We start from the raw sequence: 26829 nt of genomic DNA on the forward strand, positions 1-26829 counted from the left end.
GTAGCAAGTAGACTGATGAACCTTTCCATGTATAAATGTAACACGTCTTCTGTTTGACTTTTAGGATATTGCTAATGATGTGAAAAGTGGTGATCAGAAACTGGAACAGCTGGACCTCCAATCCGCTCTTGTGATAAGCCACACTTCACCCCTAGGAGCCGAAAACATCAAAACAGAGTTAGAAGAACTCAGAAAAGCACTGGGGGAGCTAAAAGTAATGAATGATGAGGAAATGGAAGCTCTAATGAAGATTCACCAGTCTGAGAGTGCCTATCTGGTCCTGGCCAAGCAGCTTGAGGCTGATATCCGTGACTTCCGAAAACTGATCCGGAGCCTGGAAAGCAGTCTGGAGACGGAGGAAAGAGTGAAGACTGAAGAAGAGTTAATAGCACTATGGCGGAAATACATGGTATGTTTCAGCATGTTAACTAGTTAATAATAAAAATAAACTAATACAAAGTAAATACTAAATGACAGAATAGTGGCTGAGTTAAGAAAAACATATAAACATTGAGATGCCCAGTACTCAGTTCCAGTAACCTTAGAACAGATTACAGTGTGTATAAAACAAACCTCGGGAACCAGAATAATTATAATTTTGGCAACACTTCCATAACTTAATGGACCATATCTCAATGTATTTCAGTTAATTTATCTTGTTCATTGTGTTTCATTTAAATTTTCTTATTGAAAATGAGATGACATTTCTTAGTTTGAAGATCATACCTCTCATTAAAAAGGAATAAATAGTGCTCATCAGACTTAAGCAGGTTAACATGTAAGTCATCATTCTCTCTGTATTCTTTAAACAATCAATGTCTGTAATTAATATTGCAGTATTCAAAAACATGGAACCATGTACATACAACACACAAGTTTATGTTCTTGCAATAATAAAGTATGGTTATCCATACAATAATGCTATATATATTTTAGGCGACAAACTTATAGGCTCAAGCACTTGTTCAACACTCCTAACAGTCTTATATGTGGTCAGTCAGAGAATGCAGACCCATAGTACATCAAACGAGTGTTGACTAGTAAAACACACCAATAAAAAACATAAAAGTAATCCCTGCATTTCTTTGACAAACAGATCTTGACAACACAGTGCTTCATAGATCAAAACTGACCTTCATCAGTAAAAGTAATTTTAGTCACATTCAATGTTTTCCACTGGACGTGAATTTCATAAAACATCTGTTAAACATTAAATTATAAATTGAAAAAAATGTTTTGCTTGTATTTAAGTAACTATTGTAGAAGAAGGAAACTGACGGAGAGGTCATGTTTGGGGCTGCAGACTTTAATTTACAAAAGAAAAACATATTTATCCCTACTTCTAAGGCCTTGCCCTGCCTCAACCTAGGAAAATTTAAGGGGACTGTCAGAATGTCTGTTCAAAAATAATATGTTCTCCGTCCTTTTTCAGAAACCTAGCAATCTAACACTAACACTTAAAACAGAAGTCCATAACAAATGTAAAGTTCCTTCCCCAGGAGAATGTCTCCCTTTTCCTGGTGTCTTGCTTCAGTTTTATTGTGATAATAATTCTTTCAGAGTCCCTTCCAAAGAGGGTCAGGGGAATTACTCCCTTGCCCTGGTTCTTTTATCAAATTTCTCCTCCACAGCAATCTTTCAGCACTTTTACAGAAAGCTTGTAGCAGTCCCTTCAACTCTTTCCAGGAAGTAGAAAAGCTTATAGCCTTATTTGGCTTCCCTTTAACATCTGGATGATAAATATACTTTCTGGGCTCCTCTGTATCTTTATAAACCTTTCGCCAGTCTACTTGAGCAGTGGTAGTGGTGGAGCCACTGCAACAAGGGAGATGACTCCTGATTCCCTCTGCTGTAGCAGTGGTATTGGCTTGGGCACTGCGACGAGGGAGATGACTCCCGATGCATTTTTCATTAGCAGTGGTATTGACTAGTCTACTGCAATGAGGGAGGTAACACCATCTTTAAGAATTCCTTGTCCATTCCTTATCCCTCGTGACGGCCACCTCGTCACAGTAGCTGGTTGCTCTTCCACATATCCATTCCAGGTGCTTGTTCCAGTATACTTCACATTTGGAACAGTCAGTGTCTAACTATAGTGCATGGTCTCACTGTCAATAGCAGATGAAAAGGTTGGCAATGAGGATAGGGGTTTATGTGCTGTGGTGGTGGTATGGAGTCTTTTCCCCAGGTCGACGTTCTTATCCCCAGGAGGGGAGTCCCTCCCTATGAGGTCCTCACACATATTAACACCCCTAGTGGCGCTAAGGTTAGCAGCCTCACCTCCCTTGCCTTTATAAGAAAAGGCTGCCCCCTGGGGAGACATAACGAGACCTGGTGAATCGTCACATACCCTTCCCCTAATTTATTCGGCTTCCCCATCTACCTATAAGGGAAATTGAGATAGAAAGTCAACATTCACCTGTTCCTTGACTTGCCTATGCTCAACACTGAAACAAACAGGCTGAAGGTGTAGGAACCAGTGCATTATCCGGGTGGGCCGGAGGTGGTGGGGGGGTTTGTATCCTTTCTTAAGTTAAGACATGTTAGAGGATAATTTGAACGGAGCACAGCACAGGGGCAACGCGCTGGTCTTGGAAGCAAGACCAAGCAGAGCAACAGAAGTTTGAATCCCCGATCCGCGCTTGGAAACCGAATTTAGGTGCGGTATTAGGCGCGTAAACAAACAACCATAAAAAAAGATATATATATATATTTCTGAGGCTTGTGGAATCTGCTTAGATCACATGCTGTGCATAGGCCGACATCTAGTGGAAGCTGCGGAGTATTACAGTTTGTTTTTCGAAAGTCGAAAATGGGCGTCGACACAGGCGTGCCAGTAATACTATCCCTAGTGTGACGTCCACTGTACCCAAGATCCCTCACGCGTGTAGGATCCTCAGATTGTTTTTTTCCGCCATACTGGTCGGAAGCATCTTGCGGAGTTCCCTGGCCTTAGCCATACTTTTGCTGTTATTATAATTATAATTCTTATTCATTCCCTTCCCCACCCCAACGTCGACCCTCAACCTCGACGACGGCTGGAGAAGTCATCGACCGTCGACTGCTGCACGACGGATCTGGGCCTCGGAAGGCCGCTGGCCTCGGCCCGGGCCTAGTAGGCCGCTGGCCTCGGCCCTTACAAGTAGGGAGAGTGGGGGGTGGTACATACTCTTCACTCTTGATATATAGTTACATTTTATATATTCCTACACTTAGCAGCCCGCTGCCTTAAGGTGCGTATGGAGGGTACCCCTTTTCAATTCTGCCCCAAGTGCAATCGCAAATACCCTTGGGTCGACAGGCACGCCACGTGCAATCTCTGCTTGCCGAGGGATCACCCCGAAGCGAACTGCAGAGCGTGTAGTAGGTTTAAACCTAAGACACTTAAGGACCGTTCGACAAAGCGTTGGGCCCACCACGCCAGGCAGGAGGCCATGGCAGCGGAGGGCGCCTTCAGCGATGGCAGCGACGCCGTACTTTCGGACGGCGAGGGCATTATGGCGTCGAAAGACAGCCGGCGAGCGCAGGTCCCCGACCTCGGAAGGTCATCCGGCAGGGCGGCTATGGGGAAGACCCCCGGCGACGCAAGCGCTACACACCTAACACACACTAAACACACTAAGACCAACCGGACCTCGACGACGTCGACTTCCCGGAAAGAGGCACAAAAAGAACGGTCCGACTCGGTGTCCTCTGGGCGCTCTCGATCGAGATCACCTCACGACGCAAGGCAATCATCCACTCTTGCCAAGAGTGCCTCGCTACACACATTAACGGAAGTTCGATCGTCGGGAGACGAAGACGACTTCCACCCCCAGGCCGCGCTACAAGATACCGAGACCGCGGTTAACACCAGTGAGGCCCCACGCCCGAAGCACACAGATACCTCTCCAGACCCTCGGCGCCAGGCGTCGAAAGTCTCGGGGGCCTCCAAGGGACAGGGAAAACATTTTTCCACGCACGGGGAGGGGGGGAAACAGCGGAAAGCACAGCCTTCCACCCCTGTAAAGCCATCCTCTCACCCTAGGCAGACAAGTAAACACAAGTCTACCCTTGAAAAGTCCCATAAATCATCACCTGCTAAAGTAATACCCTGTTCCAGGGAATGGTCCAGTGAAGACATAGACAGGGTTATGTCTAGGATGTCTTCCTTAGCTGATTTTTATGATAAGAACCCAGAACACTTTCTTTCATATAACCCTCAAGGGGCCACACCCTCAGGCTCCTCCGATCCTATCCCGCTAAGTAAAAAGCCCCGGGTCGAAAGACCTGAACCCTTCGAGGTTCAGCCTTACTCCACTCCATATTCTACTCCACTCCCCAGTTACCAGGGACAAGGTTTCCCTGAAGAGGACCAGGAGTTTGAAATTATGGAAGAACAAACCGGGACAGATTACTATGCAGAGGATGAGGACCTGGAGGAGGGAGAAGATGAGCAGGAAATTTACAGAGTAGATTCCCCAGTACAAAGCGAAGCCCCAGTTACTGACTCTCCAGTTGATAACCAGCCCCTCCTCAACGAGGTTCTCGCTCGAGCAGCGGAACACTTCCACATCGACACCCACGGTGTACAGGAGGAAAGGGACTTCGCGGAGGAGTTTGTAGGAGAGAGAAGACCGGTCGCTCAGACCATCCCTATCCTCAAATCCATCCAACGAAGAATAGATCCTTCCCTGGTGAATCCTAATCTCACCAGAGCTGTCAACCCCAGAATTGAAAAGATTTTCCGGGCAGCCCAGTCTGACCCTCTGTATATAAGGGGACATCTTAAACCAGATTCCCTAGTGGTGACCAACACTAGAAAAAGGGCTGGCACGCCCTTATCTTCATCAGAAGCTCCTCCCGACAAGGAGAGCAAAAAACTTTACGGGTTTGGCAGAAAGGTAGCCTCAACGTCCGCCTACCAAGCAAGGATTGCGAATTCCACTACCCTGTTGGCTAGTTACAATTGCCATCAATGGGAAGAAGTCGCGGCGCTCATTGCCTCTGCTCCAGAACCGTTAAAGGGCCAGCTGGCTCGGATCTCGGCAGAGGGGAGAGCCGTGTCTGGTTGCATTTTAAAAGCAACTTTCGACGCCGCTGACAACGCAGGGAGATTGATAGCAGAAGGTACTGTTATCAAGAGACATGCGTGGTTACGGCAGTCGGGATTCAAGACAGAAACCCAGGCTTCTTTAATAGACAAGCCAGTGGAACCCGACCTATTGTTTGGGAAAGCGGTCGAAGACGCACTTAAAAATGCCAAAGATGAATATGAGACTCTCAAATCCCTTGGCCAGCTTACCAACAAACCCCCTAACCAGAGGGGGAACAATAATTTTCGTCGCCCACGCGGCCAAAATTCACAAAGAGGCAACTATGCCCAGGGACAAGGTACACAATGGAATAACAACCAGCAGTCTACCCAGAGTTACGGCAGGGGTAACAAGAGAGGTCGTGGAAGAGGCAGAGGCAGCCCCAACAAAGGAGGTGGCACGCCTCCACCAAAACAGTGACGCTCAGTTCAGGGTCCCTTGCCACGCAACCCCAGTAGGGGGACGCATTTCCACCTTCACCCAGGCTTGGGAAGGGATCACCTCAGACAGATGGGTGCTGTCAACAGTATCCGCAGGATATTGTATAGAACTACTGCAGCGTCCCCGGAATCATCCTCCACGACAAAGAGTGCACTCCCTAGAGCATCAAAAGATCCTTCTCGAGGAGATCGCCATTCTGCTAGAAAAGGACGCGATAGAACTCGTCCCAGGACACCAGGTAAACAAGGGTATCTATTCAACTTACTTCCTTGTGCCAAAGAAAGATTTGACAATGCGCCCAGTATTGGACTTACGGCCTGCCAACAAGTATGTCAAGCCCCAAAAATTCCGTATGACCACGCTACAAGAGGTAATCCCCCTCCTAAAAAAGGGGGATTACATGGCAACCTTGGATATGAAAGATGCTTATTTTCATATTTCCATGCTCCCAGCGCACAGAAAGTACTTGCGCTTCAAGGTGGACAGTCGCCACTACCAATTCAAGGTACTGCCCTTTGGGATAGCTTCAGCACCAAGGGTATTCACCAAGGTACTGGCGGTGGTGGCTGCACACCTACGCAGGGAATCAATCCCGGTGTACCCTTATCTGGACGACTGGCTCATAACGGGGGAAACCCCAGAAATTTGCAGGTCAAACATTCAGAGGACTATCGACCTCCTCCACGAATTAGGCTTCTCCATCAACGAGAAAAAGTCAAGTCTGGTGCCAAGCACCTCAAAACAGTTTCTAGGAGCTATCCTAGATACTCAGAAAGGATTGACCTTCCCTTCGGAAGAGAGAATTCGGAATATACTTCTGCAAATTCCGCATTATCAGTCAGGTCAACAGATAACAGTACGCAAAGCTATGCGGTTACTGGGCATGATGGCGTCATGCATTTACCTGGTCCCCCACGCGCGTCTGCGCATGCGTCCCATGCAGGAATGGTTGGCGAAACAGTGGTCTCAGGCAAGTGGTCATTGGGACGATCTAGTGGTCGTTTCGCCAACACTCGTACAGAGCCTACACTGGTGGACAAGAGAGAATCTCGCAAAGGGGAAACCCTTTTACGATCCCGAAGTACAAGCCGTGGTGACTACAGATGCATGCCTGACTGGGTGGGGAGCTCACCATCTCCACCACACAGCTCAAGGTCTCTGGTCTCACTCAGTAGCCAAGAACCACATCAATCTGCTAGAGCTTCTGGCAGTATTCCGAGCGCTAAGGGCGTTCGAGCCCCATCTACTGAACTTGTCGGTGCAGATCAGGACGGACAGCACGACAGCCATGTTCTATCTGAACAAGCAAGGGGGGACTCGTTCGCCAAATCTGTCCAAGCTTGCCCAGAAAATATGGATATGGGCACTCAGACGGAACATCTTCCTGTCATCGCAACATGTTCCAGGGGAGCTCAATTCCATAGCGGATGCTCTAAGCAGAGACTCCCTCCCAGAAGAACACGAATGGGTCCTTCACAGAGACGTAGTAGAAGATCTCTTCTCTCAGTGGGGTTTCCCCACTATAGACCTATTCGCCACAAGCGAAAACAAACAATGCCCAGGATTTGCATCCAGGTTCCCCCAGCCGGACTCCCAAGGGAATGCCCTGTGGATGAACTGGTCAGGGATGTTTGCGTACGCTTTTCCACCAACTCCTCTCATCAGGAAGGTGGTGTACAAGATGAACAAGGAATCGATGACGCTCATCCTAGTTGCTCCCATGTGGGCGAGACAACCATGGTTTCCACACCTACGCAGGATGGCGGTGTGCGAACCCATCAGACTCCCAGCCTGGTACAACCTACTGTCCCAGCAACAGGGTCAAACAGTGCATCAGGAACCCAACTCTATGAACCTAGCAGCATGGCTCCTGAAGTCATAGAGTTTGGACATCTCAAATTACCACAGAGGTGTATGGACATTCTAAAGGAGTCCAGGAAACCAAATACAAGGCACTGTTACTTTGATAAGTGGAAAAGATTCGTTATCTGGTGCCAGAATAAACAAATCAACCCGGTTGATTGCACTCCTTCCAACGTTGTGACATACATGCTCCACCTGCTGGATGCAGGGTTGGTTTTTAACTCGCTGAAAGTACACCTGGCAGCCCTCTCGGCTTACACCACATCCCATAACAAGGTCTCGTGGTGGAAAGTACCAGTGGTTAAAGCCTTCATGGAAGGAGTAAAGAGACTTCACCCTCCTATTTCGAACCCACCGCCAGGATGGGACCTCAACGTGGTGCTAGCTAAGCTCATGGGACCCCCATTCGAACCCATGCATAAAAGTAGTCTCAAACACCTGACTTATAAAACGGCCTTCTTAGTAGCCATTACCTCCATAAGAAGGGTCAGTGAAATTCAGGCTCTGTCAGTGCAGGATCCTTTCTTTACTATCCACAAGGACAAACTGGTTTTACGCACACACCCTAGGTTCTCACCTAAATTCATATCCAAGTTCCATGTAAACCAGTCCATCGAGCTTCCGGCTTTCTTCCAGAACCCGCAAAGCTCGGCTGAGGTGAAACTACACACCCTAGATGTGCGTAGGGCGGTCCTATACTATGTAAATAAAACCAGACCGCTAAGGAAAACCGATCAACTGTTTGTCTCCGTAGCTACAGGCAGAGAGGGGGATCGCGTCTCTAAGGGCGCTATCTCGAAGTGGATTATCAACTGTATACAGCTGTGTTACTCTCTTTCTGAAAAGACTCTGCCTTTTACGCCAAGGGCCCACTCTACTAGAGGCATTGGTGCCACTCTGGCTTTCATTGCAAATGTCCCCCTCGACACCATTTGCAAAGCGGCTACTTGGAGCTCTATTCACACTTTTACTCAGCATTACTGCATTGACACTCATTCCAAGACAGATACACAAGTGGGACAAGCGGTTCTAAGACACCTGTTTGCTCATGACCCTTCTCACATCCCACCTCCTTCTTCTGGTACTGCTCGCTAATCTATGCACAGCATGTGATCTAAGCAGATTCCACAAGCCTCAGAAGAGATACATTACTCACCGTAATCGTATTTCTGATGCTTGTATCTGCTTAGATTCACATGCGACCCACCCTTCCTCCCCTCCGAGAGAAGGCGCATGGTTGCTTGTAGTCTTACCTTTCTGTCTATCTGCTTGGATTATCTGTACTCGCGCTACTCCTCATGCTTCCTCATGTCAGAAAAAATACAATCTGAGGATCCTACACGCGTGAGGGATCTTGGGTACAGTGGACGTCACACTAGGGATAGTATTACTGGCACGCCTGTGTCGACGCCCATTTTCGACTTTCGAAAAACAAACTGTAATACTCCGCAGCTTCCACTAGATGTCGGCCTATGCACAGCATGTGAATCTAAGCAGATACAAGCATCAGAAATACGATTACGGTGAGTAATGTATCATATATATATATATATATATATATATATATATATATATATATATATATATATATATATATATATATATATATATATATATATATATATATATATGATCCGTCACCAACTTGAATTTACGACCAGTTACATAATATCGTAAATATCTTACGGCCCATTTGATTGCAGGGGCCTCCAGTTCAATGGTTGTGTAGTTTTTCTCTCAGGGGGGAAAGCTTTCGACTTATATACAAAACAAGATGTTCTACGCCATCATATTCCTGGGAATGCACAGCCCCCAAACTGACCTTGGATGCATTTGTATTTGTTTTATTTGTATAGCGCAACCAGGCCCGGAGGCTAACGGGTGCATATCTTCAAAGAGTAGTTACAACAAGGCGAACATTACAGTAGCATGGTGCAAGGCATAGGAATACAGGATCAGTGCAAATTAGTCAGGCATAAATAACAGACAAGAAATTCAGCTGTTCAGGAGGACAATTGGTCATCTGAGGTGGCTAACCACCGTTTGGCTTTGAGTTTAAATAGGTTCAGAGATGATAGATTTCTAATAGTGAGAGGCACAGTGTTCCAAAGTTTGGCTGCCAAGACTGGGAAGCTAATCCCTCCGGCTGTTTGGAGCTTGAATCTAGGGATCGAGAGGCTCTGGCTGTGTGCAGACCTGAGTGATCGAGGTGGGTTATATTGAGTAAACCGCGAGGCTAGGTAGATAGGGGCCTGGTTGTGAATGCACTTGTAAGTAGGGGCGAGTGATTTAAGTGAAATCCTTTGGGGGACTGAAAGCCAGTGTAGGTTCTTCCTAGTTTCAGAGATGTGTGCAGATCTAGCATCAGTCTGTAGTGTACATTCTTTGTTGAAGGTAGGGACCTTCAACACTGGCTCACTACAGAGGATGTGTTGTAAAGTGTCAAAGCTGACCTGATCTTCCTTTTGTCAAAGCAATTTTTGGGGCTCTGTATTTTTCAACTTATTGGTTAAACAGGGTGTTCTCTCCGAATAGTTGGGGATAAATCTTCGGTAATATCCTGTGAGACCAAAAATCATTTCATTTCAACAGCTTTATTTCGATGAGAAAGTCATAAAAGCGATACACAATAAATAAATGCATCATCATCACCATCGCTTGTCACACAAATAACTTACAATCAAGAACAAATTCATCATGTCACATGGTAGAAGCAGTTTAAAAAGGAGATGAAATTCATCATCAGCAAAACATTGAGTTAATCAAAGGGTGTTTAAAAGTGGCTGAGCTAATTCCTTAGCCTTTCGGATATGAATTCGCCCTGCCCAGCTCAGGTAATTGCTGGTAACGAAGACGGCCAAAGTGTCTGCAGAATCCAGACACTTGGCCATCGCTTCGCTTAATGTCCTGCAGCCTCAATATAGGAATAAGGGCTTCAAAAAACGCTCCCTCAAGGGCTCACTCCCCGGGCAGAGGAGTAAACAATGTTGCAAAGTGTTGGCCGCCTCACCGCAAAGAATACATGTTGCGGACACAGCATCATTCCATTTGTACCAGAGTGTGGCTGTTGGCAAAATGCCAATGCAGAGCTTTAGGTACACAGCCCATTCCCCCTGGAGGTGACATAATCCAGGTACTCTTCGCAGCCGACCCGTTTCTTAATGGCAAGGTATCGGGCCAGTGGCTTTGGGAGCTGGGATTTCGCCAGGGTGTGCCTTAGCCACCGCTGCGCTCTAGCCCAGCTGTCCCAAATAAATTGTCACATGGGCAGCCCACTTCAGAGAGCGGGTCCCTTGCTGAGACAGACCATCCAAGACTGCCTCTTTATATTTGTACAGATGGTCATTTGACCATAAATGGGCCCAATAAGGGACCATAGGCAGTTTGCAAATCATCTCAAACCCGTGTAGGTCAATTTCCAGTAAAACTGGAATATTTAGGGCAGTAATAGGCAGTCCAAGTATGTTTTTTTTAAATGTGTTCTCTGCCACTGCAAGGGGCTGAATCTCCATTTGTCCCCAAAGTTCTGCCCCATACAATGCTGCCTGGCGTGCTTGAACTTTATAAGCCTCCAGCGAGACCCGTACCGCCCCATTCCCATTCCCATGCTCATTAGTAAATCTAGCAAGGGCTGTGATGCTGGAAATGCATCAGAGGGACAGGGCCTCCGTATCCTTGTCCTTTACTGCTTTTTATTGTGTGTTCTGTCGTGTTTTCCGCGCAGGAGTTCATGTGGGACTCCTGGCGGTGCAGCTCTTTCTTTTGGTTTGGTGAACGGAACCGTGGGATACCCTTAAGGCACCCATGGGTGGGGGTACAGCCCTGTGCCCCTAGTGTATGTTTTGGGCACCTGTGGGTGGCCCACAGAGCAGGGTATGGGCTGGTGGCAGCTCCATGCTGAATTTGACAGGTGCGCAGAGTATCCTCCATTTTGGGATACCCCGGCCCTGCCATTGGGATCAGTTGATGCCTGATGGAAAACAAGATGGCCCCGGTGGCCTCTTGCTTTCTATTACCCATTACCTTGTTTTCCCAAAGTCCTGGGAAGCCCTGACTCTGTCCCTTCCCCCTGACTGGCTGTTGGGTGGAAGTGCCATATATGGTGTTGTTGTGAAGGCCCAGTCAGACTAGCTGGAGCCTTCCCGGTGATGTATGTTGTGGGTACCTCCTGTGGGTGGGACCTGGGTGAATAGAGTGTGTGACGAATATGCATTCTGTGTTGTGGGTGTCTAGTATCTGGTGGTTGACACAGTGACTGAGACAACCCTGCCGAAACCGGTATGAATGCAGCTTGGAGTGTTGAATGGCTCAGTACTTGTCCCAATACACATAACTTGGTGTGAGTGTCTGGAGAGAAGTGAATGGCTTGAATAACCCGTGTGCCTGATTGGCTGCCTGCCCGCCTGAATGCCCGTAGTCGTGATTGGATGCTTGAGTGTGACCCAGCGGAATGAATGGGAGATCAACAGTATATCTGGGGACCTCTCACTGCTAGGAATCGTGTTCAGAAGCTGAAGACCACTACGACGAGTAACTGGATTAACTGACGCTTGACCTTGAAGCCCTGCTGGATGAGAAGAATTGCTGTTGCTCTCCTTCACAATCTGAAAGCTGCTGTGCCTCCAAGGACTGACCCAGATCGGACCTGGTAAGGCGCCCTCTTCCCCAGCTACGAGGGACCATCGTGCACAGCTGATCTTTGCCAACGCTCCCTGGTAGACAGACCTATGACAGGCTGCCGACCCGATACGGGGACTGCTGCGGAACTCCAAGGAGAAGCACTCCACCTGTTGTCCGCCACTGTCGACGACTGCCGTCGCCGACCGGAGCCGCCATGCTCCCGTTTGCCTAAGAACTTCCATTGATCATCGGACGCTCTCGTCTGCATCGTCATCTGCTTGTCTCCCGCTGGAGAAGGCCCGACCATCGACGCGCCGAGGAGCTTCCACCGGTGGGTTTCCCGCCACCTACAGACCGCAGAGACGCGGACGACTCGACGCCCTTGCTGGGCCACAGTTCTTCATCATCTCTTTGCGGTCCAGAACTATTGTCACCGAGGTGCCCCGCACGCCTCTTCCTTGCAGGACGCCAACGCTCTGTCGTCGACGAGCACCGCTAGGAACGAAGCAGCCACTTCCCTGCCATAGTTCACCCTGTTCACCGTCAGACGTTCGCCGACCCGTGACTCCCGCCTTAAAGGGAGGGCACTCAAGAAGGGCCGTTGATTCCCCGACACCGAACGCCAAGTTCCCCAACACCTCTCGACGATCCGTGGCTCCCGCCTGAAAGGGAGGCACTCAAGAAGGATCGGTCGGCGCATCGTCGGAGAACTCTACTCCACCAAGTACATTGGGGGGGTAAAACCTTAATAGGAAGAAGTAAGACTATTGAACATTTGGACTGGGCTTGTGCTATATATCTTTATTTACTGGTTGCCCAGGTGGGGGGATCTCCACACAGAACTGTGTCTAGGTAACGGGACCAGCATTCTGCCTATTGTTTCAACCATCTTACGTTCCTGCCTATCTCTATTGCTGGTTTACTCGTTATTGATCTGTGTGACATTTTAACCGTACAGTTGATGCACTTTAATGAGATTTGATAACATTAGTGGTACCACTCTAGACGTGTATATATTTATCATTATTGACTTCTAAGTACAAAGTGCGTTATTGTGATTGTGTACATACCTTTTAATATTAATTATATAAAGACTGTGTTTTAACCAAGACAGTGTGGACATTCCTTTGTGGGGATTCGGGGACTACACTGTACTTAAGAACCAGCCCACATCACCTCGTGAGAAGCTAGGCCTTGGTTGCTCGTCCATTGCTACCACAATAGAGAATCTTGGCTGGGGTCCTCTGTGCCTCTCCTCTACCATATAGAGAGCGGAGGTACAGACACCCCCTACCAGTCTTTACAAGGGCCCCAAAGTACCTGGCCAGTATTAACTTGGCCTTCTCAACCTGCAATTTTCAGCCACATGACGCCATAACTCTCACTCCTAGATAGTCAGATGACTGGACTGGCTCAATCGCACCATCCCGCAAAGAGTAACTTAGTGCCTTCTGCTTCTTCCTGACGTTGGCATTAAAAACCATGGCCTTGGTTTTGCTAGTATTCAGGTAGAGTCTGTTCCTCTTAGTAAAAGCTACAAAGATCTCCAGTTGCTTACAGACACCGTCTGGTGTTAGGGACAGGATTACTGCATCGTCTGCAAACAACAGTGCTGGCAGTTTATCGCCCGCTAGTGAAGGGGCGTCAGTTTGGGTGGCCATGAGCCTCTTCAGGACTTTGTCAATAAAGATACAAAACAATTAAAGTACCAGCACACAACCCTGATGAACACCCTTATGGATGTCAATACTGTGGGAGGTACTTCCATCAACACCCCAGCGGACCACTGCAGAGTTCCCTGTGTAAAGGCTCTGGATAGCAGAGAGAAATGCGGCTGGGATACGAAGCTCCTCTAACATCTCCCAGAGGCGTGCTCGGGGTACAGTGTCAAAGGTAGTTTGTCTTTCTGAGTACAGCGTACTTCTCACAGACCAGTCGGAGTCAGAGGCTTTGATCGATGGTACTCGAGCCCTCACAAAACCCCACCTGGCAATGGTCTATTACCCCATTACTCAGAACCCATTCATCCAGATGGAACAGCAGTGCATGGGCAAGTGTCTTCCCCCTAGCATCTAACAGGGAAAAAGGTCTAAAATTACTAGGGTCATCATGTACGCCTTTTTCGTGAATTGGGCCAATTTCTGCCGAGGTCCAAGACTCCGGGAACTGCATGCTAGACGGCACTACGTTGAATATTTTTGTCAAATACGGTATCCAGACCACAGACTAATTTCTATAAATGTCTATCAGTACTCTGTCAGGTCCCGGTGCCTTACCTATCTTTTGGCGCACCAAGGCAAGCTCTACCTGGACATTGGTGAGTATCGGTGGAGTAGGAAGTGGTGCCCTCGTTGATACAACACATTCCCTGATGCATGTAGGCTCTGTTGATGTCCCACCATCCGACCCGTAGAGGTTACCGTAGTATTCTGCCCATACTGCTTCAGGGATCAAGCCATCTTAGACCACAAACCCTGGGAATCCCTGCAGTCTATAGCTTCCAGGAGTGCCTTCCATAAATCATCATGCCAACCCCTCTTATTGACCTTCAGCATCTTGAAGCTGTTGAAATGAGTCCTGAAAATGCAGAAGATCTCTCTTTGTTTTTGGGGGAGGTTTTTCCTGGACAGCCTTGACTTTTTCAAGTTGGGGTTGCACCAAACCATTCCCCACAAAGAGCCTCAAGCAATCCACAGCTGACTGTGCCAAATGGCATTTTCTTGGGTTGGCAGTCAAACTGTCTTGTCTAAGGGCTTGTGTGACTTCATACAAATGGAACACATGTTCCTCCCAGGTTTGACTTTGGATCAATATATCATTAAGGTATGCACCACATAAGTGGGAAAAGGGCCACAATACCTTGTCACCTGTCACTATCCATTAGCCAGATCAATCATGGCGATAAAGACAGCCAATACCAGTCTGTCAATTAGATCGTCAATCTGTGACATCGGATAATTGTCAAACTGGGATACAGCTTTCAGTTTTTTGAAGTCTATACAAAATCTCCATGACTGATCTGGTTTGGAAACAGGGATTATTGGCGAGCACCATGAACTTTCTGATGGTTCTATTATGTCCTCCTCCAGCATTTTTTCCACCTCCTGGAGGACTAGCTCTCTGCTCACTTCTGGAATCCTACAGATCTTTAGATTAATTACCTTTCCTTGAGGTGTACGAATATAATGTAGAAACCCATTTACCCTTCCAGGCTCACTGCTAAAGACATCCCAGAACTGATCTAATGCGTTTTAGATATCTTGTTGTTGGTAATGGGGTAAGTCCAAGGGCACGAGGTTGTGTTAAGATGTTTCCTCTGATAATAATGCAGCGATTAGAACAGAAGAGGTTTTCACTGGGTCCTCTTTCCATCCCTTCAAAAGGTTTACATGATACACCTAGGTTTTGGACTTTCAGTCAGGTTGAGCCACCTTATAATTGCATGAACTAGTTCTTTCTAATATTTCGTATGGCCCTTCCAAAGTGAGAGCATTTTGTGCTCTGAGGTAGGTAAAAGTATAAGTACATTTTGACCGACAGAGAATGATCGATGTACTGCCTTCTGAACATAATGAGCTTTTTGGTATTCCTGTGCATGTCCCAGATGTTTCTGTACCAAATCTCGCACAATACCCATATGTTCCTTTAGGTGTTCTACTGTTTGTGACATGGGGAGAACATCCTCTTCCCTTTCCTTCCACGTCTCTTGGAACATGTCCAAGACATCTTGTGGATCACGTCCATAAAGGAGCTCAAAAGAGGAGAACCCTAACAAAGCCTGTGGGGGTTTCCTAATGGTAAGAAGTGCCCCACGGTATCATGGTATCCAAGTTACGTCCATCCTCTTCCACCAACATCTTGAGAATGTTCTTCAATGTTTGGTTAAAACGTTCCACCAAACCATCTGTCTGTGGGTGGTATATCGAAGGGTGTAAGGTCTGAATCTGTAGGATTTTTGTAACCTCTGTCATCAACTTGGACATAAACATACTGCTCTGATGTGTTGGAATTTCTTTCAGAAATCCCACCTGCATAAAAAAGGGATCAAATGTTTAAGGAGCTGTTGGGATGTTGGAATGTGTTGTTCTCCAAAGGGAACACTTCCGGATACCTTGGTAGCATAATTACCAAGATGTATTTATTTACTAGTTTTTAAGGCTCTAGAGGTCTCACAATGCCTATCCCAATTCTCGAAAAGGGCACCTCGATGATGGGGAGAGGTAGTAATGGTGCTGGTGGTATTGTGCAGGCAGCTGTCTTTTAGCACAGGGCACAAGTAGTGACAAAGTTCTTGATGTCGGCATGTACTCCTGGCCACTAAAACCATGGTATAATCTGGCTTTGTGTCTTTGCCGTTCCTAAATGTCTAGATGTTAAATGTGCTTGTGTCATCTCTAGAACGATTCATCTGTGGCTCTGAGGAACCACAATCTGAGTCCTAGATACTCCTTCTGGTGTTGTGTCCTCTCAGTATAAGAGGCAGAGGCGTTGCTAGGGGGGGGCGTATGGGGCTTTAGCCCCGGGTCTTTTGGTGTTAGCCCCGGATAGAATCTCAGGGTCTACAACCAAAAGGCTAGCTAGTCCTGATTCCCGACAATCCCAACATTAGTGTAGCCCCAGATCTTTTCCAGACCTAGCAACACCCCTGATAAGAGGCCTTATTTATTAAGGAAAAAAGGACCCCCTTGGCACCTTCCTTCGTCTTCAGGGATCGCCTTTAAAATGCCTCTGAGTGGATTGGATCATTTCACTGGGCGAAAGCTAGCTCAGAGGTGACTTCTGTCTCTTCCCCAGTTGGTTTATTCATCATTGGGCGTGCCTCCTATGGTAAAGTTGTATCAGCCTCACCAAAACCTCTAGTGCCTCGTTCCTGAAACTCTAATGGGTTCGAAAAGAGGACACACTCTCGGATTCCCTGAGTGATTTCTTTTACCAGTCTTCACATGATAGGTTTGTTTCCCATGGTTGTGAAGTCATATTTTTATATCATCCGGATAGTCTGGGTCTATCACCTTTGCCATTACAACCAGGCTGTATCTCCATGCTAGGCCTGACTTGGATACCAGGCGAATGTATATGCCCTTTGGGGGATAGAAAATTAAACCAGTTCGGACTAGTTGGCACTCTCCTACCTCTATGGTAACATCACTACTACTATGTAAGTCGAACCCTATGGATTCACTAGTGGTGATCATGGGGCTAAAAGCTTTATTGCTTAGTGTGGAATATTTAAGGCTCCCCCAATTGCTATAAATTGGGTCAAATCCCATTCTGACACCATATATGAGGGTGTAGAAGAAGTAGACATACTGACAAGGAGGGGTCATGTTCAGGGCTACAGACTTTAATTTATAAAAGGAAAACCTATACTTGCCTACTTCTAAGGGCTTGCCCTGCCTCAACCTATGAAAACTTTAGGGGCCTGTTAGAATGTCTATCCAAAAATATGTTCTCCGTCCTCTGTCAGAAACCTAGCAATCTAACCCTAACACAAAACAAAATTCTTTCACCAGGAGAATGATCCCCTTTTCCTGGTGTCTTCCTTCAGTTTTATTGTGATATCATTCTTTCAGAGTCCCTTTAAAACAGGTCCAGGCAAATGACTCCCTTCCACTGGTTCTTTTATCAAAGTTCTCCTTGGCAATCCTTTTACAGAAAGTTTGTATCTTTTTAAGCCTTTTGCCAGTCTACTTGAGCAGTGGTAATGGTTGAGCCACTGTGGCAAGGGAGATGACTCCCGATACCCTCTGCTGGAGCAGTGGTTTTGGCTGGGCCACTGCGATGATGAAGTTGACTCTCGATGCACTCTGCTGGAGCAGTGGCATTTGCTAGTCCACTGCAGCGAGGAACATGATTCCCGATGCGTTCTGCGTTAGCAGTGGTTATGACAAGTCCACTGCAATGAGGGAGATAACACCTGAGGTACTCTTCCTTAATCTCTGCTTCAGTAGTGGTATGAGATTGACAACTGTGCCAAGGCAGTTAACTCCTGGCGCACTCTTGATTTGTTTTTCCTTCACCCGGTCCACACCCGGACTTGCTGTCTTTCCCGTTACCAGCTTTGCAGGAATACTTCACTGGTTCTTCAAAGGGCTGCAGGTCTTGCTTCTTGCTGTTCGCTTCTTCTCACTGTTCTCTTGCTCGGCTCTGTGTCACGTTACTGCTGGCTGTCACAGCGTTGTTCCAGGACCATCTGCTCCACCCGGTCCACCCGTCCATCCCTCGCCTTGCCTCTTCCGTCTCCAGGTCTTGTGTGGCTTCTGCTCCAAAATGCCCAGTTTGAACTTCCCAGGCTGCACTCTCGGACTTACATCTTCCACGGTGGTTCTCTCAGTTCTTTCTTGCTTGTTGTTTTATTTTTTTGACTCTGCCCTCGCTTAACATCAACAGCATCATTAAGAGTTCATTGAGGGCCACCTCGTCGCAGTAGCTGGTTACTTTTCCACATATCCATTTCAGGTGCTTCTCGTATTCTTCCTCGTCCCAGTATACTTCACATTTGGAGCAGTCAGTGTCTCAAAATAGCACAAAATAGCACATTCTCACTATCAATAGCGGATGAAAAGGGTGGCAATGAGGGTAGGGGTTTATGTGCTGTGGTGGTGGTATGGAAGCTTTTCCACAGGATGACATCCTTCTCTCCCTATGAGGTCCCCCCACATATTACCACCTCTAGGGGTCTATTGGGTAAAGGCCTCACCTCCCTAGCCTCATAGGAAAGGGCTCCCCCTTGGAGAGAAGTGACGAGACCTGGTGAATTGTCACACTCTTTTATTGAACAGTCATACCAGTGTTCCAAAAATATGATGACTGTATTTATTACATCTCTTGCGCAACCCTTCTCTTAATCAGGTTGCCTCACATCTAGAAAATAGAAACCATGTTGCCAGTCATTCCTACTCATTTTTACTGTTATAACATATGTCTAATTGTAAGTTCAATGATAAGTCACTGACAGTTTTTTCAGTATTCAAACCTCTGGACTGATCTTCCAATCACTAGATTTGTGTCATCAGTACTGCCGAGTACATCCTAAAGTGAACAAAACCCCTCACATCGTTGAAATATCTTTTATGAAAACACTTAAAGGCCTTATTTTAAATGTTTGTGTGCTGGGCTGATTACTTGTCCTGTGAAATCCCTCCAAACATTTAGTTTGCATGAAACCATCATCGTGAAATTGGTGCACAGAGACATCCGCACCCATATCATTAGAGGAAATGCTACAGCAGCAGGCACCACCATCTTATGTGAGGACTCATTGAAATCACTAGTGTGTTACCAAACAGAACCGTATCATGGAGTACTTATGGGTGCTGTCTTGAATGGAAAAATGGCTACTGTGAGGAATCTTAGGGCGTCCTCAATTCTTTCCCCAAAATATCCTCCCCAGTCGCCAGGGAAAGGCTGGCTCTTGGATCCTGACCCTGCGGGTGGATATGCAAGGGCGGATCACCTTGGAGGAGGAGACCTGGGGAGTGGGGATGAGGCACCCTTGAGTGAGACACGGTATCCCCCATTCCCCTTTCATAAGGAATCAAATGTCCCCCAGGCTTTTATGTGATATTTCCAATCTCTTCCCTATTGTGTTAGAAAACCATCTCCCAATGTATACCACTATGGTACTGAGATGAGGAATAGGCCACATAGGAACATACATACATCCCTTATCGACTCAGACATACACAAACATCACTCTGGTAATGGGAGGAGAAAAAGGGATGCGGAGGTCCAAGACCGTTGTAACATCAATGTGAATGGCCTGCACCTGAAGCCAAAGTACAGTATAAATGGCCCGCTCAGGTGATGCTTAATAGAGACACAGAAGGAGATCACCTGTGAAATGCTTGCAGATGGAGAAGCCGGAGGAAGAGGCAGGGAGACGTGTGGCGGAAGTGCCGAGGTGCTGCAGAGTCGTTGCAGCGGAAGCAGATTGTGGCTGGTGTTGTTGGAAGGTCTTTGATGGCAGGGGCAACCTGCCGACCTCCAGAAGTCATGAGGACTCCCTCTCTAGTAGCCCGAGTTGTCGGGGACAAAAGAAGAGGGGCCTGCCGAGCCGAGAACAGCAGCAGCCATGAATATCCCGACCGGAGCGGAGAAGGGCACATGAAAACAGCTTACCCGGTGAGTCAGGTGAGGCTGAGTGACTCCGGGATGCTGCGGTGCGAGCTGCATTGGGAAGGCAGGTCAGATCCCTCGCGAGTGAGCAGAGCCCCACGTAGGCAATGGGATTACTGGGCCACATGTAAAACACTGATGTTTGATAACTACGGTAATATGAAGGTTGATGAATGGAGCGGTTTGTTAATACCAAACTGTGTTGAAATTGGGAAGGCGGCGGAATGGCCTGAGAAGCAGTTAACTTTAAATAGAATAAAAAGTCTCTGAGCAGGGTCAAAATTCCCAGTAGGAGAGTAAACTGGTAATTTGCAGTTACGTTATTTTTCATATGAATGTATTATGGTGTTGCTTCCTGGATGGAGTGTGATGGTGGAGTGTGGAATGTTGGGTGGGTGACACTCCCTTGGGAATGCTGTGTTGAGAATGTGTATTACTGTTTACTTTTTTTGATGTTTCCACAGGGCAGCAGTTGGAGGGCAACAGCCTTGGTTGTGGCTGTGCTGAGCTGTGCTGGGGGTCCTTTTGTATATAGCTTAATAATAAAGCTTCTGAAGAAGTCACAACGCCTGTTGTCTGCAGTATCTTAACATTGGCGACGAGGATACCCAGCTTGGATCCCGGCGCCTCCACTAGAAGCACATACTGTCTCACAGACAGTTATCATTGCCGCTCCATCCCCGACGTTGCAGCGGCCAACATGGGATCAGCTGGCATGAGCGATGTATTCAGCAAAATCCTCCGTAATAAATCAAGTAAGTGTCTCCCAGATGCGTGAGCTGTCTCCAGTCCATAGCCTCCCCACCCGTCAACAGAACTCAAATGCGACCAGAGCTACTTGCAGTGCATGGTAGTAATCATAGAAGTGTGTCCGTGAACGCAGGGTTACGTGCACCGCTTGCCCAAGCCCTTCTGTGTCACACAAGAACCTGATGGTGAACTGTTACCCGCCCCGTGTAAGGAATCTTGAAACAAGCTGAGAGAGTGAGGGTGACACTGCAGTGAAACGCTAAAACTCTGCTTTGAAATAGAGGCTCACCTATAAAGATCCAGCCATCCCACATTGGACGTTCCCCATTACTCCATACCAGAAGGCGGCGTATGCGTGTACCGCCGGTGTCAGATGCCTGAGGCCCAGCAGTCGCGCACATGCGCAAAGGAGTCAATTGAGACTTTAGATATTATAAGAAGTTAGTGAACACAAGGGCAAGAAAAGGAGCGCATTCAAAAAGGAAAAGCAGAAAAGGAGCAATTTTAACCTGAGAAAAGGACTTTTGTACGTTCAGTGATAAACCACAATTGAGGCACAAAGAAAGGAGAGAAAATTGTGAAGAGGGTGGAGGAAAGGTGTGGGCATTATGAGAGGAATGGTGACAAGGAGATAAAGAGAGGTAAAGGGGAGACACTTAGGAGACACTTAGGAGACACATAACCAAAACCCGTCAAGGAGGTTAGTGATATCGTGTCCCTTCTGCGTGGATTCATTGCCTCAAGAAAGTTTCCAGGAAGAAGAACGAAGAGAGGCAGGGAGGATGGTGATGCTAGGGGTAGCGGGGCCACCCATGTTCATGGCCACTCATTCTGTAAAGAGAAAATGGTCACAGTGGAGGAAGGGATTCATGTATTACATCAAAGCTGCGTGTGGAAATTCATATTCCAACGACAGAAATCTTTAATTGCTAATGCATTTTTTGGGATACGAAGGGCAGCGCATATTTGAGACATTGCCGCAGCTCCCAAGTGAAGGTGGAGGGGACTCTTTGAACAAACTGGAGAGTGCCCTACTCAGGCTGAATTTACACTTTTTAGCCAAAGATGAGCACCATACTGGAGCGATACAATTTCCTTACACGCGTACAAGAGTAAGGCAAGTCTGTGGAGGAGTACTTTACAGTCCTGCGTCACTTGGCTCTATCTTGCAAATTCCAGGATTAATTGATGAGCACATGCGCAACCGATTTATGACTCACTGTAGCTCGAACAAAATCAGAGTAGAGCTCTGGTTAAGGGATGAGCCTACACTCAATGAAGTTCTGGACATAGCGAAGATGGTGGAACACTCTTTAGCATGCGTGGTGAAATTGGCAAAAGAAGAGGGTGCTGAAGTGAAGGCGGAAGTATTGAGTGTGGGAGAGTCCAAACAGAATAAGAAACACAAGGACAAACGAGGAATTCGAGGAGGAGTAGACACCAGAAATAACAAGCCCAGAGGAGGAAAGGAAAGAAAAGCGACCACGCTTTCGATGTGCGAGTAACTCACATTTTGCAGCATCACTAATGTGCCGGGAAGGAAAGCCACGTGTGCAAAGTGTAAAATGCACTGACACTTTGCGAATTGCTGTAAGAACTATCAGTTCAATCAGAGGAAGGTCTTTTACGTCAACGAAGATGAGGGTAAAAAATCGTTGGATCAGGAAGAAACATGTGCAGTGGAGAACATCATTGTGAATACTGTCAATATTGTGCGGAATGGGGAAAGTGATGACTGCGAGCATCCGTATGCATCAAAGTGAATGGTAGGGAGGTTTTGGTGATGGCCGATTCAGGGTCCAAGATTTCACTCATGTCTAGAGAGGTGTTCGAACAAGAAGTAAAAGGGGGCGTAAGAAATCTGTTAATCCTGAGGTCAACCCAGTAGGCTACAATCAGGATAGACTTGAGCTCCTCGGGTATTTCAATGGCAAATTAGAATTTAAAGGTCGATGCAGTGAAGGGAAGATTTATGGGACAAAGAAGGGTCTCTCATTGCTAGGGTGGCGAGAACAGAAGAAGTTGAAAATAAGACTAGACCCACATGGAGACGAACAAGTTTTGCAAGCGGGGTGCACCATAGGAAAAGTTTGGAAGGGTATTCAGGAAGGGTGTTTGGAAAATAAAAGGGGTGCAGCACCAAATCATTTTAAGGAAGCGGAGCTTGCCCATTTCAACCAAGCTGAGATCAGTTCCTTTAGGCATAAGGGAGGGTGTAAAGAGGGAACTAGACAAGTTGTTGCAAATGGGCACGATCGAGAAGGCAGGAGGAGTAGAGTGGACGTCTCCCTTAGTTGTTGTGAAAAAGGGATATGGGGAATTGCGGTTGTGTGTTGACCTGTGTGAGCTGAACAAATGTGTCTTAGTGGTTCGACATCCCCTGCCCAATATGGGGGAAATGTTGGCCAGGGTGGGTCAAGGGAAGGTGTTCTCAAAGCTTGACCTGGCATCGGCTTATCATCAAATTGAGTTGGAGGAAGGGTGTCGAAAACTCACCGCTTTTATCACCCATGAAGGTGTCTTCCAGTTCCAAAGAATGCCGTTTGACCGTTCCCCCCCGGAACAGTCCCGAGTTTCACCCCTCAAATAAGCTAGACCTAAAAATATGCTTGCTTAACACGCGTTCTCTCAATAAACATGCACAATGTGTTCATGACAGGATTGTCAAAGAACAAATAGACATCTTCTGCATAACTGAAACCTGGCTCAAGGACCCTATCGGCCCCACCTGCGACATCGCAGTCCCGGAAGGCTACTCCATCTTCTACTCAAACAGAGAAGAAGGCCAGGGGGGTGGTGTAGCAGTCATCGCAAGAGACTCTATACATATGTTTCCCAGCAGCATAGCATGTACAGGCTGTGAAATACTGCACCTCAAACACACCCCTACGGCTAACAGTAGTTTAAACTTGATTGTCCTATACAGGCCCTCAATGTCCACCCCAGAATTCAACGACGAAATAACGCATCAACTCAATATGCTTAAAGGACCCAACACAGCCACACTAGTCATGGGCGACTTTAACCGCTCGTTTGGCGATACAAAAGACAAAGAAGCTAGTAAACTTCAAAGATCCCTAAACAACATTGACTTTGAGATCAACAACCAAGAGCCCACAATGGACAACGGCCATCTTCTTGACTGGGTCGTCTCTAACAATCTCGAAACCCGAGAGTTTAAGACTGAACCCTGCATTTGGTCAGACCATCATAGCATATCCTTCCACATCACCCTGCCTCTTCCCAAACCCAAAACCCCTAACTGCCCGACCCTCTCGACACACCGTAACTACAAAAACATTGATAGGAACCACCTCATACAATGCCTAGCTGAGGTGGATAAAAACCAAACCGAGAATGACTCCTGCGAAACAACGTTAGCAAATCTACTTAGTCACCTCGAGAAACTCACGGACCAAATTGCCCCCCTTCAAACTAAATCAACTAGACCCACCCAAAAAAAAACACAATGGTTCTCCAAAGAACTTGCAGAACAAAAAAAGGACAAACGAAACAGAGAAAATGTATGGCTAAAAAATCCTTCATCAGCCAATAAAGCCCGCTGGAAGGAAAGCGAAATAATATATAAACATATGATAACCGAGGCCAAAAAAAACTTTTATAAACTTTTATAACGAACAGATTTCTACAGCCACCAATTCCACCAGCAAACTATTCAATATCCTTAAATCCATAGAAAAACCCAAAGCCATTACCCCTCCTTTCCTACCCTCTCAAGAAGAATGCGATGCCACCCAGATCGCCTTCTTCAACAAAATTTCAAAAGCCAGGGACGCCATCATAAATTCCCTGACCAACAAAAAAACAACAGTTACTCTGCCAGCTGAGACTGCAACAGCAGGTATTGGAACTTTCAAGTTCACAGAGATCAACAACAGCGAAATGATCAAAGTACTGGCGACCATGAAACCCACGACCTGTGCAGAGAATATCATTCCACCTAAGATAATATTGGATAACATAGACATTTTCGCCCCCATCCTGACAAAGATCATTAATGCCTCTTTTAGAGACCAGGAAGTCCCTAATGCCATCAAAAAAGTCACAGTAACCCCTCTGGTAAAAAAACCCAATCTCGACCAACGCGATCCGAATAATCTCAGACCCATAACAAACTGCAACTTCATCCTCAAAATCATGGATAAGATCGCCACCATGCAGCTCCAGGCACACGTAGAGGAATCTAATTCCCTCCACCCACAGCAGTCTGGTTTTCGCCCCGCACACAGTACCGAGACGGCCATGTTAGATCTGCAGACCAAAATGCTCGGTATTATTGACAAGGGTAAGACAGGCCTCCTCGTTCTACTCGACCTCAGCGCCGCATTTGATCTCCTCGACCATAACCTACTCCAGAATGCGCTAAAAAAGACCACCAACTGCTCTGATGAAGCCATCAGATGGATAATGTCCTTTCTAAAAAACAGAATATCCAGAGTGCACTGGGGAGACAAGTTCTCCCTCGAAAAATAAATCCTCTGTGGAGTTCCCCAAGGGGCCAGTATGTCACCCCTACTGTTCAATCTTTACTTAAAATACCTATGCCTTGTTCTAGACCACATAAACACCTATTTCACTAACTATGCTGACGACACACAGCTTGTATTCGAACTAAGTGGCAATTATCAGAAAGATAGCGAGCAACTTACCACGATATACAACCACGTGGAGCAATGGATGAACTCCAATTGGATGTGCCTAAACGGAAAAAAAACGGAACTCATGATTTTCGGCTCATCCTCTGCTCGTGCTAAACTACCCTCATCCTACACATCCTTCCACATTAAAGATACCCCCATTCCGGTCCTAAGCAAGGTTAAAACACTAGGTATGCTGCTAGAAGCATCGTTGGGTGCGGATGCCCAAGTACAGTTCATCAAAAAAAACTGTGCCTACCACCTCCGTCTAATAAAAGCCATCAGACCTTTCATATCCGAGGAAAATTGTGCGACCATAGCAAGAGCCACCATCTTATCGCGCCTTGACTATGGCAACGCTCTAGTCCTGGGTGCCTCCAAGCAATGCCTACAAAGCTACCAAATTGTACAGAACAACGCGGCAAGAATTGTCAAGCTCAAAACTAAAACAGAACATATCAGCAACTCCAGAAGGGAGCTTCATTGGCTGAAAATCGAAGATAGGGTGCATTTCAAAATCTTAACCATCGTTCACAGATGCATCTACGGAAAGGCACCAACCTACTTAAAAACTAGGATCAAACCATACGTTCCTAATAGAACACTGAGATCATCCCAACTTGTTAAAATTGCTACGTCACCTCACAAACTCAAAAGTGGCTTAGGTAGAGCCTTTCCAACCCTTGCAGCCAACCTTTGGAACAACCTACCAGACCACCTTAGACTGGAAACCAACTACTCGCGTTTTCGCAAACAGGTAAAAACCCATATCTTCAAATAAACGGCCATCACGGCATATACCTCAGTTAGCTTAATTCTATGTGACTGTCCCGTCTGCTCTGTCTAATCACTATCTGTTCCGTCCGTTCTCGTGTCCTTGTTTCTGCGCCCCGAGGCTCGCGAGCTACCGGCGCAATATAAATATTAAATAAATTTAAAAAGTTTGGGTTAGTGTTGGCCTCTTCCGTATTTCAGAAGGTCATGGACAGGCTGTTTAAGGGAGAGAAGGGTGTATTCTGCTTCCAAGAAAATGTGCTTGTATGTGTAGAATTGGAAGAAGAGCATGATAGGGTTTTGGACAAGGTGCTCAAGATTTTTGAGGAGAAGGGCGTCACTTTAAGGGAGGAGAAGTGTACGTTTAGAGTGGATAAGGGGGAGTATTTAGGACATGAGGTGTCCAGGAGTGGTGTGAGGCGGAAGGAGTGTTTAGTAAATGCCATCAAGGGCGTGAAGTGTCTGGAGAGTAAGGCTGAGTTGAGGTCATCCCTGGGAATGACGGAAAATTACCAGAAATTTGTTAAAAA

At 46.8% G+C, this 26829-nt stretch overlaps 1 protein-coding gene across 7 annotated transcripts in view; it reads left to right on the plus strand.

Annotated features, from left to right (window-relative positions):
* The window catches only part of SYNE3 (spectrin repeat containing nuclear envelope family member 3), a 982841-nt gene that overhangs the window by 553525 nt on the left and 402487 nt on the right, over nt 1–26829 (plus strand). For all 7 annotated transcript variants that reach the window (XM_069637674.1, XM_069637672.1, XM_069637675.1 and 4 more), the window contains one exon: nt 65–409. In XM_069637674.1, coding sequence (XP_069493775.1) covers nt 65–409 — 345 coding nt within the window. The remainder of the gene's footprint in view (nt 1–64; nt 410–26829) is intronic.

This window comes from Ambystoma mexicanum, chromosome 14 (genome assembly GCF_040938575.1).
Source record: "Ambystoma mexicanum isolate Mex_15411 chromosome 14, UKY_AmexF1_1, whole genome shotgun sequence".
Taxonomy (NCBI): domain Eukaryota; kingdom Metazoa; phylum Chordata; class Amphibia; order Caudata; family Ambystomatidae; genus Ambystoma; species Ambystoma mexicanum.